We start from the raw sequence: 17,653 nt of genomic DNA, 5'->3' as shown, positions 1-17,653 counted from the left end.
TTCTATCTTTCCAGTCAGCTGTGTGCTGGGGTGGTTTGGGGGGAAAGCACATCTCGTCTTCTACACTGGGTTGTTTTTGTCGCTTCAGATTATCACTGTTGAAGAGGCAAAACGCAGGAAGAGCACTTGCAGCTACTATGAGGAAGAAGAGGAGGAGGAGGAAGAGGGACTGCCCATCTTGCAACCCCACAGCGCGCTCCTGGAGAACATGCACATTGAGCAGGTGGGTTCCCCACAGACTGAGCACTGGGGTCTTCCAGGTCTCAAAAAGTGTCCCTTGCCCATGGCCACCAGTGAAACAGCCAGGTGACCAAGTGGAGGCACAGAGCCTGGCCGTAACCAGTATCCCTTCTCCACTTAGGAAAAGTCACAGCAGCCTTCTGCACAACCTTCCTGGGAATGTAGAGAGCTGACAAGATCTCAACCTCCTCCTTCCAAACCCAAAGAGAAGGCCATTTCTTAACATAAAAAATGGAAGAGATCTCCCGTAGTCCTAATGCACCTAAAAAGGATCCAACTTTATCCTAGCTAGTGTAGCTAATGTGGCTTTAATTTATTAGGCTTATTTTAAAAAATAATAATAAAGCACATGAACTTTCTTGTTTTGTGATGAACACACCACCTGCCTCCAAGGAAAGACTTCTTTTCTGTAGACTTATCTGTGTGTGCTTTGTCTTTGCTAAAAAGTCTGCTACTTGAATTTTGTGAAATATTATGTGCTTAGTACACTGAATATGGAATCTCTTACTTTTTCCACCAGTTAGCTTAGGAAGTTGAATTTTCAAAATCTTAAAGACTCAAACCAGGGCAGCCCAGAGACTTGGGGAGACAGCTATAGAGGTGGGCTTTATGCTGCCACTGAGGCTGACTTCCAATGCTCGAATACATTGCATTTCATAACTGCATTGATAACGTTTCTTGGAGAGATAATCTTTATTAGTATTTATGGCAGCTAAGCTTAAGCTAAATATAGATGAAAGATACAGGAACAAGGTAGAGAAAGTCCCTCTGCACTCTCATGAAAAACACTTTTCCTTGGTCTCCAGGACACTGTATCAGCTTTAAACCTATACAAACTTAAAACAGCTAGAAAAATATAAAATGATAAAAGCCAGATTGAATTATAAAGGAAAGAATATGTCTAGTTAAATACCCCTTTGGCCAACTTGATCTTGGGAGTCTTCAAAGGTACAGTCATGCACTAATAGGGACACTTTGCTCCGTGATGTACCACATAATCACCCAGTAACATAGCTCAGCTGGTTTGTGTAAGACGTTCCTGGGACATTCAAATTACTACAAATCTGCCTAAGAAGATGTTTCTCCAAGTATGTATCTTATCAGTGAGAAACACAGGACTGCATGATGACATAGAAGCCCAGAGTCGGGCTGTGAATGAGGGCAGCATCTCCTGGGCAGCCTCCTGGCCAAGGGAAACAGTGTCCAGATTTCCCTTCTCTTTCTTGGCCAGTGGTAGCAAATGTTTTTGCCAGAGCAAAACAGGTCAAACTGAGTACATGATTCTTTAGTTTGAGCCACAGGCACTTATTTAATGCACAGGTTCATGACTGATGAGTGGTTAAGATGTCTCTTTGTATTTCCTTCCTTGAACTGGCAGCTGGCCCGACGCCTTCCAGCCAGGGTACAAGGCTATCCATGGAGACTGGCTTACAGCACATTAGAGCATGGAACAAGCTTGAAAACCCTCTATAGGAAATCAGCATCTCTAGATAGTCCTGTTCTGCTGGTCATCAAAGACATGGATAACCAGGTGAGGCCCGTTCCTTTCACAGAGAACATGTGTTTTGTTTTGGAAATAGTGTCGCATGTAGCTCAGGCTATGTAACCTAGGGTACCTTTTCTCTTCTGATCCTCCTACCCCTGCGTCCTGAGTGCTAAGATTATTAGTGTGTGCTACTACAATTGGTTATATGGTGCTAGGGATCAAGCCCAGGGCCACATGCACGCCAGACAAACTCTGCTAACTGAACTATATCCCCCACCTGAAAAGGTGTTTCAGTGATAAATATTAAGATACCCAACAGGTCAGGCAGTGGTGGCACACACCTTTATTCCCAGCACTTAGGAGGCAGGGGCAGGAGGATCTTTGTTAGTTCGAGGCCAGCCTGGTCTACAGAGAGAGTTCTAGGGACAGCCAGGACTACAAAAGAGAAATTCTGTCTCGGGGAAAAAATAAAATGAAAGCAATACCCAACAGTAGAGAGACTAGTATAGCAACTCCCATGCTCAGGCTAAATGGGTTTTGACATTCTTGCTTTATGTCTGTCTCTTCTTGTTTTTCTTGGCTGATGTATTTTGAAATCCTAATCTAAAGAAAATGGAGTGATTGCGTCCTAAGGAATCTTCTCCCTGTGCTGACCATGGAGTAGAAAACAATAACCTACAGCAATTAAAGCTGGAAGTTATGGACCATCGAGTATACACTTGCAAAGACTTTTCCCAAGGGTCTTAGTAGTGCCCATTGCTGTTGCCTCCTGAGTGGGAGATAGTCAAGCATCTGTGTGCTGGCTCTGGGGTCCAGTGGTTCAGCAGCCATGAGAAATCCTTTCCTGATAGTACACTCAACTATGTGGTGGGTGCCCTTTCCATGAAGTGTTCCAGCTAGGTAGTGCCTCATCCGTTTTATACCTTTGCCTCCTCCTTCAAATCAGCTTACCTTGTGCATGGAATAGTGCAGGACTGTTTTTATTTGCTGTTCAATCGGTCTGTTACATTGCAAAATCATTAATTAATTTGTCTAGTCAGGTTATGTCTAATCAGCACCTGTTATGTACAGGATAACTCAGGTTGGATATTTTTCATCCAAGCTTCTTGGGATAAAATTGTTTTGAAATTTGGATTTGGGGAGTCATGGAATATTTGTATGTGTATAAGAAGATATTTTGGAGATGAGATCACAATTGTTTCACAATAACACACACACAAACAGACACACACACACACACACACACACACACACACACACACACACACACACATATACAGAGAGAAAGAGAGAGAGAGAGAAAGAGAGTTTTCATAAAACTTTTGCTCAGCCGGGCGGTGGTGGCGCACGCCTTTAATCCCAGCACTCGGGAGGCAGAGCCAGGCGGATCTCTGTGAGTTCGAGGCCAGCTTGAGCTACCAAGTGAGTTCCAGGAAAGGCGCAAAGCTACACAGAGAAACCCTGTCTCGAAAAAACAAAAAAACAAACAAACAAAAAAAAAAAAACAAAAAAACTTTTGCTCATTAAACAGGTTCTCAGTGCAGAGTTTTCTATTTATGGTATCTTGTTGGCAGTCAGAAAATTTGGGGTTTGGGAAGTTTTCAGACTGGTATTTCTCAACCTGTGTTGCTCACAGAGGATCTTAACTGTGAAGCACAACTCTCTGTCCTGTCAACCTTACTTCCTGAATGAGGTACATAACCGGAACACTTTTTAAGAGAAATATATATAACCATATGGCCTATATCTAATCCCAGCACTTAAGAGGCAGAGGCAATTGAATCTCTTTGAATTCCAGGCCAGCCTGGTTTACAAAGTGAGTTCTAGGCCAGCCAGGGCAACACAATGAGACTCTGTCAAAAAAAAAAAATTTATATATATATACATGTATATATATATATATATATATGCATATTATATATATATATATATATTCCTGATGAGGTTAATAAAAACACAGTCTTTATGACTTTATTGCAATAATAAGAATTATGGAGGCTGGGCAGTGGTGGCACACACCTTTAATCCCAGCACTTGGGAGGCAGAGGCAGGCAGATCTCTGTGAGTTCAAGTCCAGCCTGGTCTACAAAGCAAGTTCCAGGAAAGACGCAAAGCTGCACAGAGAAACCCTGTCTCGAAAAATTAAAAAAAAAAAAAAAAAAAAAAGAATTATGGAAAGGAAAGGAACTCTTATTATTTTTACTATTATTAGATCATAGTTGATAACTCCTATTTAATAATGATCTAAGCTGAATAATGGGTACAATTAAGATGAAATACCACAGAGTGTTTAAAGTGAAGTTGCACAGCAAGTTATGAGATGTTTCAAAAATTAGATGCTATGTCTAAGATAAAGTATGACTAAGACACATAAATCGGTTGAAAAATACACATTAGTTTCCTATCTGTTTAACAGTGATATCAAGCTAGAATAATAAGAGGGCCCCACTGAGAAGGTATCAGGGAGGCACAGTTTCACCACACTTCCAGCCAGTGGTGATGTCACAGAGGCCTGAGAATGAAGCCTAGCCTTTGTCAGAGTAGAGCAGTGGTTCTCAACCCTTCCTAATGCTGCTTCCTTTAAATGCAGTTCCTCATGTTGTGGTGACCTCCCACCATAAAATTATTTTGTTGCTACTTCATAACTGTAATTTTGCTACTGTTGTGAATCATAATGGAAATATCTGATATGTAACCCCTGTGGGGGGTCATGACCCACAGGTTGAGAACCACTGGAGTAACATCTTGCCTCTCCTGGGCCCTAGAGATGCTTGAGCTAGTGAGGATACTAGCTCTGCACATTCCAGCTTCTCCTCCACCCTCAGAAATGGGGTGACTTGGCTGTCTATGAGAATATGACAGAGCTATTAGAAGCCAATATTATACATGCAGAATGAGAGTGAGATGCTGTGCAGAATCAGTGAAAGAGCCATGACTGGTGGGAACCGTAAAAACAACAACCCTTTAAAGTCTCTGGAAATTGTCCTAAAGGCATGCAGCAAATGAAGAAATATTTGTTCAAGAAAATCTAATAAATCTCAGTAATAACAATGAAATTCTTTGGCACGTGAGACCCAACCAGCTTCCCATCCTTCCAACAACCCCAGCTCAAACGTGTAGTTTTACTCTTGGCCTGTGTATCCCAGGAGATGGGCTCCCTCTTCTCTCAGCTGCTAGTCATCTGTCCCTTCCAGGGGCAGGTGCCCAGCACGTCTTATGCCCCTCCCAAGTTCAGTGTCCCAGAGATAAAATGCAGATAGGTATGGCCTAGAGGCAAAAGGCCCTTTTCTTCCACCCAGCCCTTCCTTCCACTGGGTTGGTGCTTCATCACAGAGATGGCAGGTTGTGGGTACCAGATGCTCCATTGTTCTTGCTCCAGCACTAGACGCACCTTGAGACAAGCCAAGGCCAGACCTGCGCTTGGCTCACAGAGCAAAGTTGTTTTTCTGAGAAAAGCAGACAGATGTGTAGCCGACGCTTCAGTTCAGTGGCTTAGGGACTTGTTCCAAGAGGAGAGGCTGGCCATAGGACATGGAGCCCTGACACCCCCCCTTAGGGAGCTGGGGCATGTCTTTAGATGAGTATAGGGAAGTTCAAGGCCAAGGGTATTCCCAACAGTGATTACATTTTTGGCTCTAAACAATTGAGAGGAGTTGGGTTCTCCACGAAGACAATGAGCTATGCTGTTGAGTCTTTAGCTTACCGGGAAGAATTTGGAAGGGAGCTAAGCAGAATCTTCTTAGAGTTGGGATAACTTCCCAGACTCACTGAGGACAGGATCTCTGCCCCTTTGCAGTCAAACCAAACTATCCGGTAGTTTGTAACACATGGAATTGTTAGATTATCAGATCTTCAGCAATTAATAGAGTGTGGCTTATGCAAACAGCATTAGTGAGGCAGAGAAATTTTTGCAATATTTCACCATCCCACTATTTATGATACTGTTGTTATGTATAATGTGCCCATCTAGACTACAAATCCAAAGCAAGCTGCTAATGGAGGTGAGAGGCAGGCCTGTGTTACAGGTTTGCAACCGCAGCTACTCCTGGGGCAGATGAAACCCTATCTCAAAATAAAGAGGGAAAAAAAGGTTCCGTGGTAGGGCCAGGGCTTTTGCTCAGTGGCAGGGTCCTTTCCTACCATGAGTGAGACCCTAAGGTCAATCCTTAGAGAAAAGAACAATTAGATATTCACAGGTTTTATTATATTAACCTTCACTATATCCTTTCCAATTTTCTTTAGTTTTATGGATTCTTTTTTTCTGTTATTGCTAACTGTATTGCATTTTCATTATGTACAAATATCATCATATACAAATTGTTTTATGTACTTTTTCCACTAAATAAACGAATAGAACAAAGAGCATAGGTATTTGTTTACATAGTTCTGAGCAACATACCCGATACATAGCCCTGGTATGACTCAATCCCTCATCCTTAAGTAGATTTTCATAATCACTGAAAAACTTTTAGCTGAAAAATATTATTTAGAATTTCATCGAGGGCCTGAGAGTATGGATAGCATTTCCTGCTAATTGTCTGAAAGGAGCCCATTTCCACCTATTACTTTCATGTCATATTTTAAGATCATGCTTCAAAAAAAATAATAAATGCCTCTCTATTGTACCCTAGTTCCTTAAGAAAAAAGAAAATAATGTTTATATTTTATTAGAAAACATATTTTATTTTTCTTTGTTTTTAGCAGTTGTAGAGAAAATTTGGGGGTAGTAAGTATAAAATCTTTGTTTAGAACTAGAAATCTCTAATGTTTAGTATTTTAAATAGAACTAGTGAAGAAGAGAACATACAGTGATTTTGAACTAATTCAAGTATTGGTTTTGAAAAAATCTGAGACATTTTCAAATAACCTCTATTAAAGCAATGTTTTTCAAGTAGGCTCTGGAGTGGAAGATCCATAAAGTGCTGAGTGACATTTTCTATATACATATGCCTACCTCTCCTAACTCTCACACATATGTACTGATTAGGGTGGGGACAGACAGAAAGCTGAGGCAGTGCCTGACCGTATTCGGTAACATGACTCTCTTAACTCCCAATAAGAGATAGAAGAACCATTGATGTAAACACATCACATTTCAAGTCAAGAGGTGTTTTTTGTTGTTGTTGTTGTTAAAAGTCACTTCAAACTAAGTATATTGATCTGTCATATTTAAGCATTTTCATCACTCGTTATTGAAAACTGAAAGCAAGGAAAGTTCATTTTCTTTGGAGAAATGTCCAGCCTTGATATCGCATATAAACACATAAGAAAGCCAGACATGATGGCTCACACCTATAAGCCCAAGCTGCTAGAGCAAGAATATTTTGTTGAATGCTAGTGGCCAACCTAGCTACATGGTGAACTCCAAGCTTGCCTATCCAGTATTATAAGACCCTGCCTAAAAAAAAAAAAAAAAAAAAAAAAAAAAAAAAGTCAACACAAAACTACATCATTCTAGAGCTGTGATTGTGTCCTGCCAAGCACTTATTTCCATACATAATACACATCTTTTTGTTTTTCTCCATGTTTGACTTCAGCGGCCTCTTAACAGCTGGATTGTTGGCCTTTAATAAATGCATTCTCTGAGTTCTTTGATGGATTTTCCATGTACCAGGAAACCCTGGCCACATGGGTTCCAGTTAGAGCTGGAGATATTGTGGTAGTTGGCTTTGTTTGATGCTTTTTTTTTTATTCCCACTTAAGAGTTCTAATTTAGTAATAACCTTTGTTGAAAGAGTTATAAGAGCTTAGAACAATAGTGTGTCAAAAATATTTCAGAGAGTCTCTCTATGGGAGTTTAGTTTTGAAGATGATTAACTCTTCTGTTTTCTTTTAATAGATATTTGGGGCATATGCAACTCATCCCTTCAAGTTCAGTGACCACTATTACGGCACAGGCGAAACTTTTCTCTACACCTTTAGCCCTAATTTCAAGGTACCTGGATGGTTGAAATCCCTGAATGACCAGTGTTGTGTGGTCAGCAGTCAGGGCGGGTGGGGTGCCCAGACACTGGGATAAACATCGGCCCTGTAATCTCACCTACTACATTCTTTACTGAGTTAGTTCCCCATGACTGTAGCACGCAGACTACTCAGAGACCCAGCCTTAGGAGTTTCTGAGTCTGAGATGCAGAAGGAGACTGAAGGCCAGAGCCCACACATTGTGGAATGGTCTTTACTATTTTGTAATCACTGATGACCTCACCGCGACCATTCTGCCGAGCCCTTCCTTAGTCAAAGGTGTGTTCCCCTTATACACAACACGACTAGTCAAGAGGCCTTCTCTGCTGATTCTCCAAATTGAAATGTCTGTTGCTGTTTTGTGTTTCTGCCCCTAGGTCTTTAAGTGGAGTGGAGAAAACTCCTATTTTATCAACGGAGACATAAGTTCTTTAGAACTTGGTGGTGGAGGGTAAGATTCTTGTTATTTTCTCGTGGGAGGTTCTGTTTTGACCCAGCTAGTCTATTTGCTTAGATTAATTAGGGCAGTGCACTCACATAGGACACTGAGAATCAAAGAATAAATGATTTATGAAGGTGCCATAGAGACTTACACTGTCTGTCCTTTCAGAGAGACCTGTCTATGGAGCTTGCTTTTGTTTGGTGAGCAGTTTAGAGTTCTGTCTGTTGTGGCCTAAAGGAAAGAAAACCTGGCAAAGGAAGACAGAAAGCATGCCATGTATGGGGTGTCACTGAAGTTCCTTTCTTCTTTAACCTTGTTCCAGGGGACGGTTCGGTCTGTGGCTAGATGCCGACTTATACCATGGGCGCAGCAACTCTTGCAGCACTTTTAATAATGATATTCTCTCCAAAAAAGAAGACTTCATAGTTCAGGACCTAGAGGTATGGACATTTGAGTGACATTTAGGCTGCCTTAAAATATGATATCAAAAAGACTGGGTTAGACTAGCCCTCTCACTGGAAGAAGACGAGCCCTAGCCCTGCCTGCCTCATCTCACAGCAAGGCTTACTTTCTGCCGTCATCCCAGAGCATGATAACAACGCAGAAAGATTCTGAAAGGTACCCGCAGAGGGCAGATGCTGAAGACATCTTTCTGAAGACAGAAATCTGAAGTCCAAATTGTTAAAAGACTTTGTGCTCCCACCGCTTTCCGACCCACGCCGTGAGAAATCAGAGTGTTTATAGATGTATGAGTTGAATGCAATTTTTATTTTTGGTAACTGTGAAAAACAAAGATACTGTGGAAATATATACCTGCCTTGTGTATTTATCAACATAATTTACCAAATGTATAGTTATTGTTTGCCATGGAAAGCTGAATCTGATTTAGAAAAATTGAAAGGACATAGCACTTAAAGGGAATATCTGATTTTTTAAGCTGTTTTTATTTATTGTTTCTAGTATATTGTCTGAAATATGTTGACATTTTTTTTCTTTTAATGTGTCAAATCCTGAAATAAAGAAATGTGTACCTTTTGTGCTTATATTTGGGAACAAGTCTCTTTTGATTTATGTAGTTGGATACTCATTTTTTTTTTGCCCTGATTATTGAGGGTGAGATAGTCTTAATGTTTTAAGACTATGTATCTCTCTATACATGCATTTTCCAAAGCTCATTACCAATGTTCATTGATCTGACTATTATAGACGAGCTTTTCATTTAGTTTTTAAAGTACACTTTGATACCCTAAGCATTTGTGTGAAGCAGAACATGGTATCTCTCATAGCTGTAAGTTGGTGTCTATCAAAATGGGAACCTTTGTCAACGTGGACATACAACAAATCCTACTTCTGAAAAGAGAATGTTTTGCTTCTTATGAAATTGTGTATTCATAATAGTAACTTAGTTTTTTAGTTTTCTCTTTGTTTTTTTTTTAAATACAGTTTCCTTCCAGGTGTTTACATGAATGAGTAGCCCTCTGTTTTAAAGGGGAGTGTTTAATTTCTCCATTTTTAATGTCAGATGAAAATGTCAAGTTGGACCAATTTTCTTGGTTTCTGGAATTCTATTGGAGGAAAAACAAAACAGTGTAAAGAATTGCATTTATATCACAATTGAAAGAAAAAAGAGAAATCTATTTTTTAAAGTAGAAACTCATTTTAAAGTAGTACACTCACATCGTAAGACATCTTTTATTTTAAACAGTAAGAAATAAAATCATTAACTTTGTTGATTGCCACCCTTTTATGAAAGCCAAAGACTACTAATGGGAAAATTTTTTTCAATAATAGCCAAAGCTGAAAAGTAGTCTATCACAAATTATTTCCCCACTCATCATTGAAAGGAAAATTAGCATACTGTGTTTACATATCTGTTTACGTTCAGGATATTTTCTTTAAATTTTTCTTCAATTTTAGACTCCTTGTAAGAAAAGAAAACACCCAGTGGCCTCTGTCAGGTCATCAATTGTTATATTCACTGCCATTCCGTGCTAGTTTAATGAATGCTATAAAATTTTAAATCTGTAGACCAGACACACTTTTCACCTGCATTCTCCCATTGAAGACTCTTGGTTTAAAACACACAATTTGAACTTGGTCTGCTCATACTCATGAGTTAGTGAGATCCCAGAAATATCTTGTGGTGATTATGCTCACCATTTATGCCATTTGTAACCATATGCTGTTAATGAACAAGATGGTCATTTTGCCTATAGATCACTCTTACCTAGTTTAGTCCATGACGCTATACTCGTGAGAGCATATCCAGATGCTGTATTCTCTATTTAAAACAGTATTGTCTGAACAGGAATGTGTGATCCTTCATTATGGATATCAACTACATGTAATACAGTGCTATTCCAATATTTTCAATAAAGGAATTTATGCATTCAGTGTGAATTTCTTTCCTAAAGATTCATTCATCTGTCATTTACTGGATACAGTGCTACCTCAGAAACATGAGGTAACAAAATGTGTCACTATTTTTTTATATCCATCCCTGTAAGACTATCTCATAGTCTTTTGAGTATGCAATGGCATTAGGATTAAAACAGTATACATACTTAAATTCAAAATACTCCGTGGTATTTTGGCTCTGTGTTTAACAGAGCTTCTTGCTCTTGCTGATGACTTGAGTCATTTCCCAGCATCCATGTCAGGCACTTCACAACTGCCTATAACTCGAGTTCCAGGAAAGTTATATTCCTCCACAGGCAATTGCAGTCATGTGTGTGCATGTATACACGTACACTCACAGTCTCACCCTCACAAACGTGCACTTAAAAATAGTAAAAAAAAGGGGGGCGCTGGAGAGATGGCTCAGCAGTAAAGAGCACTGACTGCTCTTCTAGAGGACACAGGTTCAATTCCCAGCACCCACATGGCAGCTGACACCTGTCTGTAACCCCAAGATCTGACACCTTCACATAGACATACATGAAGGCAAAACACCAATGCAAATAAAACAAAAATAAATTTAAAAAAATAGTAAGAAAAATAATTTTGTAAGAACTGCTTCATTGCTGGGCGGTGGTGGCAACACGCCTTTAATCCTAGCGCTGGAAGGCAGAGCCAGGCAGATCTCTGTGAGTTCAAGGCCAGCCTGGGCTACCAAGTAAGTTCCAGGAAAGGCGCAAAGCTACACAGAGAAACCCTGTCTCGAAAAACCAAATTAAAAAAAAAAAAAAAGAACTGCTTCATTATTAAAATTTTCAATGATTATCTGGGCTGTTGGGGAAATGGCGTGTCTAGACCTGTTTGCTCCAGGTTTGCCACAAACCTTCCCTTTGTAAAGAATTGCAGTGTGCCCAAGGTACAGTGCACTGAAGTGTGATGAGGCATGCCTGTTTGAGGGTGTGTACTAATGGGGAGACGGGAGGAAATAACCAATAATAAACTGCACTCAATGGACATTTTCATTGAAAACTACCTCCTCATATCCTGTAGCTCCTTCTAGTTCTCTCATTGGTTCATGGCAACTGCTCCTTTTACAGTTACTAGAGCTCTCTTGGCTTTATAAAATACATTTAATAATTTTAATAATTTAGTATCCCATGTGTCGGTGCCTCCTTATTTTCATATCTGTTCCATCCTGCTTGCTAATTTCCATTAGGGAGACTTTATTACCTTCTGTCACATAACCCTACAGATGAAGACTCCAAGCAGTCTTTATTTCTTCACAATTTCTCGGTTCAGAGGTGCATTTGCAAAATCTTAGGTGAGGGCTAGGTGTGGTGGTACATGCCTTTTGTCCCAGTACACAGGAGGCAGAAGGAGGCCAGCCTAATCTACATAGCAAGTTCCACACCAGCCAGGGCTGCATAGTGAGACCCTCTCTTAAGCAAACAAAAACTGAGTAACAGGAAAGCCAAGGGGTAACTTACATAAAATTCAAAATAAGGCGACACACTCACCTATTGGTGGAAGTATTAAGGCAACTCTTTGTATTTAAAAGGGAGGTTTATTTTGTGGGGTAACTTACAAGTAAAGGGATAGGTTACAGGGTCCGGGAAAGTTGTAGTGCAGTCCGGCATTGTTCTCTGGAGAACTCTGCTTGGTCTACCTCCAGCATCCAGGGTCCAGGAACCAAGAGAGCCAGCACATCTGGCTCTTAAGGGCTCCTGTCAAGGCATGACAATTACAGAAGCCTCAATGGGGGTAGTACTTCCAGGTCAGAGCTGGAACAGCTACCCACTACACTCACCTTTTGTGGAACTGTCAAAAGTGCCTCCAACCATCTCCTACCCATCAGAACTCTTTCATATGGGAAGTTCCAACCCGCAGAAAGCCACATCCTCTTACTCCCTTGCCTGTGGACTTGATCCACGATGACCTCCTAACAGATGGTTTCTTTACTGAGGAAAGTAACTGTCACAATTCATAGCAAACTCTAAGGCCATACTCTGTCACCTTCCAGTCTAAGGTATCTGGTGATGGAGTATAAATCAGGCAGGGCCTCCCTGCTTTGGCCAAAGAGGACATCCAAGAAGTGCTTGTTGATGGACTGACTCTTTCATCTTTGATATCAGCACTGTTGAATGGATCATTCTACAATGATGGGGATGTATCACGAATGTCATTACCGCTTATGGATTTACTCATTCGTGTGTATTTGTACAAAATGATGAGTTCCCTTATGCCATTTTACAAACACATATGTACATATGTACTTTGCTCATATGCGCCTCCCATTATCTCTCACTCACACTCTCTCCTCCCACTGTGAAGGGTTCACAACACGCTCCCACAGTCAGGAGTGTTTGCATATGCCCTTCGGACACTTCCGCCTAGCCAGTTCCAGGTCAGGATAGCCATTTCCAGGTCAGGGCGTCTGGCGTGACCAGGATCGGTGACTTTGCATGTTTACATAAGTGCGCAACGTAGCCATGTGATCTATGCTCATGCATGGAGTAGTGACGTCGACCTGTGCACGCCCAGCCTTTAAAAGCCGGTGCCATGTTCCCGGTTCTTCTTCTCCACACACATGTTTCCTACAGGCCTGAGCACTCTCTGTCCCTTTTATCTTTAATAAAACTCTTATTAGCGGATTCTTGTCGTGTTTCGTGACATTTCCTTGCAGTGTAAGAGCACAGCGCCGAAAAATAACTAACACACTGGTCTCCCTCCATTTCCTAAATAGTCCCCTTCTGCTTTCATGTTGTGTGTGAGTGCACACTCGCTTGTCTAGATAGCAAATATGAGGGGAAAATGTAACATTTTTCTTGCTTATTTTGCTTAACATAAGGCTATCCACTTTCATCTTTTCCTGCAAGGACAAAGTTCCTCTTTATGACTAAGTACCATAGTGTGTGTGGACCACTTTTTTTTTTTTAATCTGTTCATTAGAGGAGAAAGGCTAATGAAAGGGAGACCGAAAGAAGACTATAAAGAATCAGTATAACAAAAAAGTTGGGTCTTCGAAAAGATAAACAAGATTGACAAATCCCTAGCCTCACTTAACCCAAAGAGGCAGAAGAACCAAGTTAATAAAGATAAGAGGAACGTCACCATATTTACTAAGGAAATCCGGAGGATCATTAGAGGATAGTGTTGAAAACTCATATTCCGAGAAATAGGGGACCTAGAAAATAAGTGGGAGTGTGTTCCTGAAACATGACTTACCAAGAATGAATAAAGACAAGCAAGCCTACAATGGGTAATGCCTCCGAAGCAGTACCAAGCCTCCCAACAAATAAAACCCTTTATTTTCATAAATAAATTTTTATAATTTCTACCAGGTATCAATTCTACCAGATCTTTGTTCTCTATGAGAAGAACCAAACGCACACTTTCATGAAACAGTTAAAATGAGTCTGGAATGGTGGGAGGAATAACTTTTATAATTTATATCATTTTAATTTCTTTAAGGTTGAAAAGCCACATGTGAGCAGTGATTACCATAGTTAATCACATAGCTCTAGACTAGGATGTGAACGTTAAGACTTAATGATGTTCGAATCCCTCATGAGAAGAAACTTTAGTTCCTCACACTTTGGTGTGCTTCTATCATTGTGGAACTTTGTAGTTTGGTGCCACCCAAGGTGTTAGTGTTTCTCCCACTACCTAGATGATCAGTTCGTTAAAAAACTAGCCGGGCGGTGGTGGCACACGCCTTTAATCCCAGCACTCGGGAGGCAGAGCCAGGCGGATCTCTGTGAGTTCGAGGCCAGCCTGGGCTACCAAGTGAGTTCCAGGAAAGGTGCAAAGCGACACAGAGAAACCCTGTTTTCGAAAAACCAAAAAAAAAAAAAAAAAAAAAAAAAAATACTAGAGAGTCATGTTCCTGGGAGTCTTTACATACTGAAAAAAATAATGGGTCTTTATAAACTATTGACCCCTATTTCAAACTAAAAGGCAATGAACCCCTCCCCCAGTGCCCTTCGTCTCAATTGTCCCTGCATAACCATCACACATGGTGTGGTCGATACCAGATACACCGTTGCCCATGGCAGCTCAGTAGGGGCCTCATAGTCTTGACTAGGCATACATAGATCCAAAATTTCTGATAGAGCAGGGGAATACAAAACAAAAGAAAAAAACACTCTAGAATTAAATGTTCAGTTTCAGAACTACCAAGAATAATGGAGCACCAAGAATACCTTACATAGTGCTCTTCAATGGCCAGTCATCCTTAAAAATTAACCAGCCTTCATGCCCCGCAGCCACACGTAGAGTTTTCAGTATCCGTTGTTAGATGAATTGGAATGAAGGATGATAAAGCGCTGTAAGAGAGACCAGGAGGTACACAACCTACTATTATTACTCTTCTAAATGGACATAGCAATAAACCAAATTCTAATAACTTACTGTTATGCCCACAGACTAATTCATTTCTCAACCCTCATCAGAGAAGCCTCTATTTGAAGTAGATGGTTTTTTAACTCGCATACCCACACCTGGCCAAGGTACAGAAAGAAGAGACTGTCAAATGTTCAGCACTAAATAAACGCATTATACTGCACACCTCGTCCCCAGGCTCAGGATCATTGTGGGAGTGAGGGCAGAAAAGGTCTAAGATGGATGGCTACATGGAAATCGTGTCTTCTGGACATAGCAGGATAACTTTGCTTGTGGACTGAATCTTTGGGACAGCATGCACAAGACCTGACCAAGCTCAAGCCAGACCAAATCCCAGGGGAGCTGGCCACAGGTCCCATTCCTGGGTGTGAAGCTATGGGCAATTATTAGCTGCTGGGAAACGGAGTGAGTTTTCCCCATGTAGTTTCTGATAACTTGGCCACTTGCCAGTGGAAGACCACACATCCAAGAATATTTAGGCTATACAAATTTGCCCTTAGGAGTTAAAAAAAAAGGGGGGGCGGGGGAAATAGACACAAAGTTTTGATGGATATGGATGAGGAGTGGATTTGGGAAGAGTTGGGAGGGGTGAATATGATCAAAAGGCACTGTATGAAATTCTCAAAAATAAAGAAAAACTGAATTTATAGAAATTGAATTTGAGCTGGGCGGTGGTGGCGCATGCCTTTAATCCCAGCACTCGGGAGGCAGAGGCAGGCTGATCTTTGTGAGTTGGAGGCCAGCCTGGTCTACAGAGTGAGATCCAGGAAAGGCCCAAAGTTACACAGAAAAACCCTGTCTCGAAAAACCAAAAAAAAAAAAAAAAAAAGGAAATTGAATTTGATACCTATAGGTACATATACAACATGATTTTGCATATATGTTAAGCAAAATACATAAAAGACAGCTCTAAGGTCTCAGGGATTCAGAATATTGGCAGTGATTCCAAATTTCCAAAAGTGCTACCTGGGAATGGTTCAGAAGGCCATTTAAATGAAGATCAGACAGTCTGATTTTGTACTTTTGAGCTGCAATTGGGAAAGTGTGTGAGTTACTAGATTATCCCGTTCTATTTTGCTGTGACTTAGGAAGGAAAATTTTCAGATAAAAACAATTTAAAAAAAAACATTTTACAAGGGATATTTTATCACGACACAGATGACATCGGCAAAGTTGTGCGGTGTCTGGTAAACGTGTGATAAGTGTTAGCTGCATTTTAAGATTTCCAAATACGCCGGGCGGTGGTGGCGCACGCCTTTAATCCCAGCACTTGGGAGGCAGAGCCAGGCAGATCTCTGTGAGTTCGAGGCCAGCTTGGTTTCCAAAGCAAGTTCCAGGAAAGGCGCAAAGCTACACAGAGAAACCCTGTCTCAAAAAAAAAAAAAAAAAAAGATTTCCAAATACTAGTAAAAGTATTTAAACTCTTTCTACTTCAGTTCCATCATCTGTAAAATGTGAATAATAGTACCAACCACAAGAAAATGTTATGAAAGTGAGTGGGCTAGAACCTGGTGCAGTTGAGTGTCTGGGCATTCGTAATCCCAACTGCTCTGGAAAGTAAAGCTGGAAGATCCCTCAGGCTCAGGAAATTGAAATTAGACAATGCAGCATAGCAAACTCCTGCTGCTGCCAAAAAAAAAAAAATGAAAATGAAAATGATATGTCTTAGGATAAAAATGTCACTATTCCATTAGGTACCACACAGCAATGTCTTGAAGGTTAATAGACTACATGTGTAACTGTGGTTCCAGAAGATTATATTGTCTAGAAACATTGTGGTCATCTTTGTTTGGATAAATACATGTTGTGGTGTTGGTGTTCCCACAATGACAACACATTTCTTAGGACACGTGCTTTCGTTAAAGGGCCCATAACTGTGAGAGTTATGTGTTTTACTTTGAGAGCCATAGTCTCTCCCTTCCCCTCCAACCCCGTTTCTTCGATTCGTTCATGTTACTGTAGGTAGATTTCATCTTTATATCCATATATAGATTTAACGTTCCTCTGTGTGGACATACTGTTCTTTCTCCCCTCTGTCGACCAAGCTGCTTTCAGTTTTGTGCAGTTTGGCATTTGTGAATGTCTGGTTCCCAAATAGGAGCCCAGTGTGCCAAGTGACTGCCCCATTTCCAAACCCATCAGAATCTCTCTCTCCTTCTTCCTCTGACACAGGGAGACTTCACTCTCAAGGGCGTACAATGTCGTCTCGTATCATTTGCATTTCTCTAATTACAGTTGAAGCGAGCGTTTTTCCAAGTTTTTCTTAGCCATTCTCATGTTCACTTTTCTGTGACACTTCTTCGGGTCTTTGGAACACAAAAAAAAAAAAAAAAAAAAAAAAAAAAAAATCTTGGAAAAGTCACATGACATCCTTGCTGTTCCTGACACAATAATAAAAGGCGTGAGTCATTCATTCTATGACTCATGGTGGTGCCTGATGAGGAGAACAATAGTCAACATGGTATCAGAATGGCTTGGGCCCTCCAAAGTTATTTCCTTAAGTCTTCCTTGAACTAGCAATAACCGTGGAGAGGAATTTAAAAGGCATTTTTTTTTTTTTTGTCAGTTTGTGGCTTTGCTTTGCATAGTGCACAGGTATTTGCACTGATTTGGTTTGGGGGTTTCTGGTTTTTTTTTTTTTTTGATTAATTTTTTTTTTTTTAGAAGCATCAAGCTTCTTAAAAAATGCTTCTAAAAAATGCTTCAAATAGAGACACATCTATTGA

General features: G+C 40.5%; 1 protein-coding gene across 5 annotated transcripts in view; it reads left to right on the top strand.

Moving 5' to 3' along the window:
- The window catches only part of Ncoa7 (nuclear receptor coactivator 7), a 149,448-nt gene extending 138,926 nt beyond the window's left edge, over positions 1 to 10,522 (top strand). For all 5 annotated transcript variants that reach the window (XM_052751286.1, XM_052751285.1, XM_052751288.1 and 2 more), the window contains 5 exons: positions 89 to 223; positions 1,619 to 1,771; positions 7,566 to 7,661; positions 8,065 to 8,138; positions 8,452 to 10,522. In XM_052751286.1, the coding sequence (XP_052607246.1) occupies positions 89 to 223; positions 1,619 to 1,771; positions 7,566 to 7,661; positions 8,065 to 8,138; positions 8,452 to 8,587 (594 nt within the window). In that variant the 3' untranslated portion in view covers positions 8,588 to 10,522. The remainder of the gene's footprint in view (positions 1 to 88; positions 224 to 1,618; positions 1,772 to 7,565; positions 7,662 to 8,064; positions 8,139 to 8,451) is intronic.
- Positions 10,523 to 17,653: the final 7,131 nt, after the last annotated feature.

Source organism: Peromyscus californicus, unplaced genomic scaffold (assembly GCF_007827085.1).
Source record: "Peromyscus californicus insignis strain IS unplaced genomic scaffold, ASM782708v3 Scaffold_22__1_contigs__length_63687245, whole genome shotgun sequence".
Classification (NCBI taxonomy): Eukaryota; Metazoa; Chordata; class Mammalia; order Rodentia; family Cricetidae; genus Peromyscus; species Peromyscus californicus.
The sequence above is the reverse complement of the archived record's forward strand: the minus strand, read 5'-3'. Positions and strand labels throughout refer to the sequence as shown.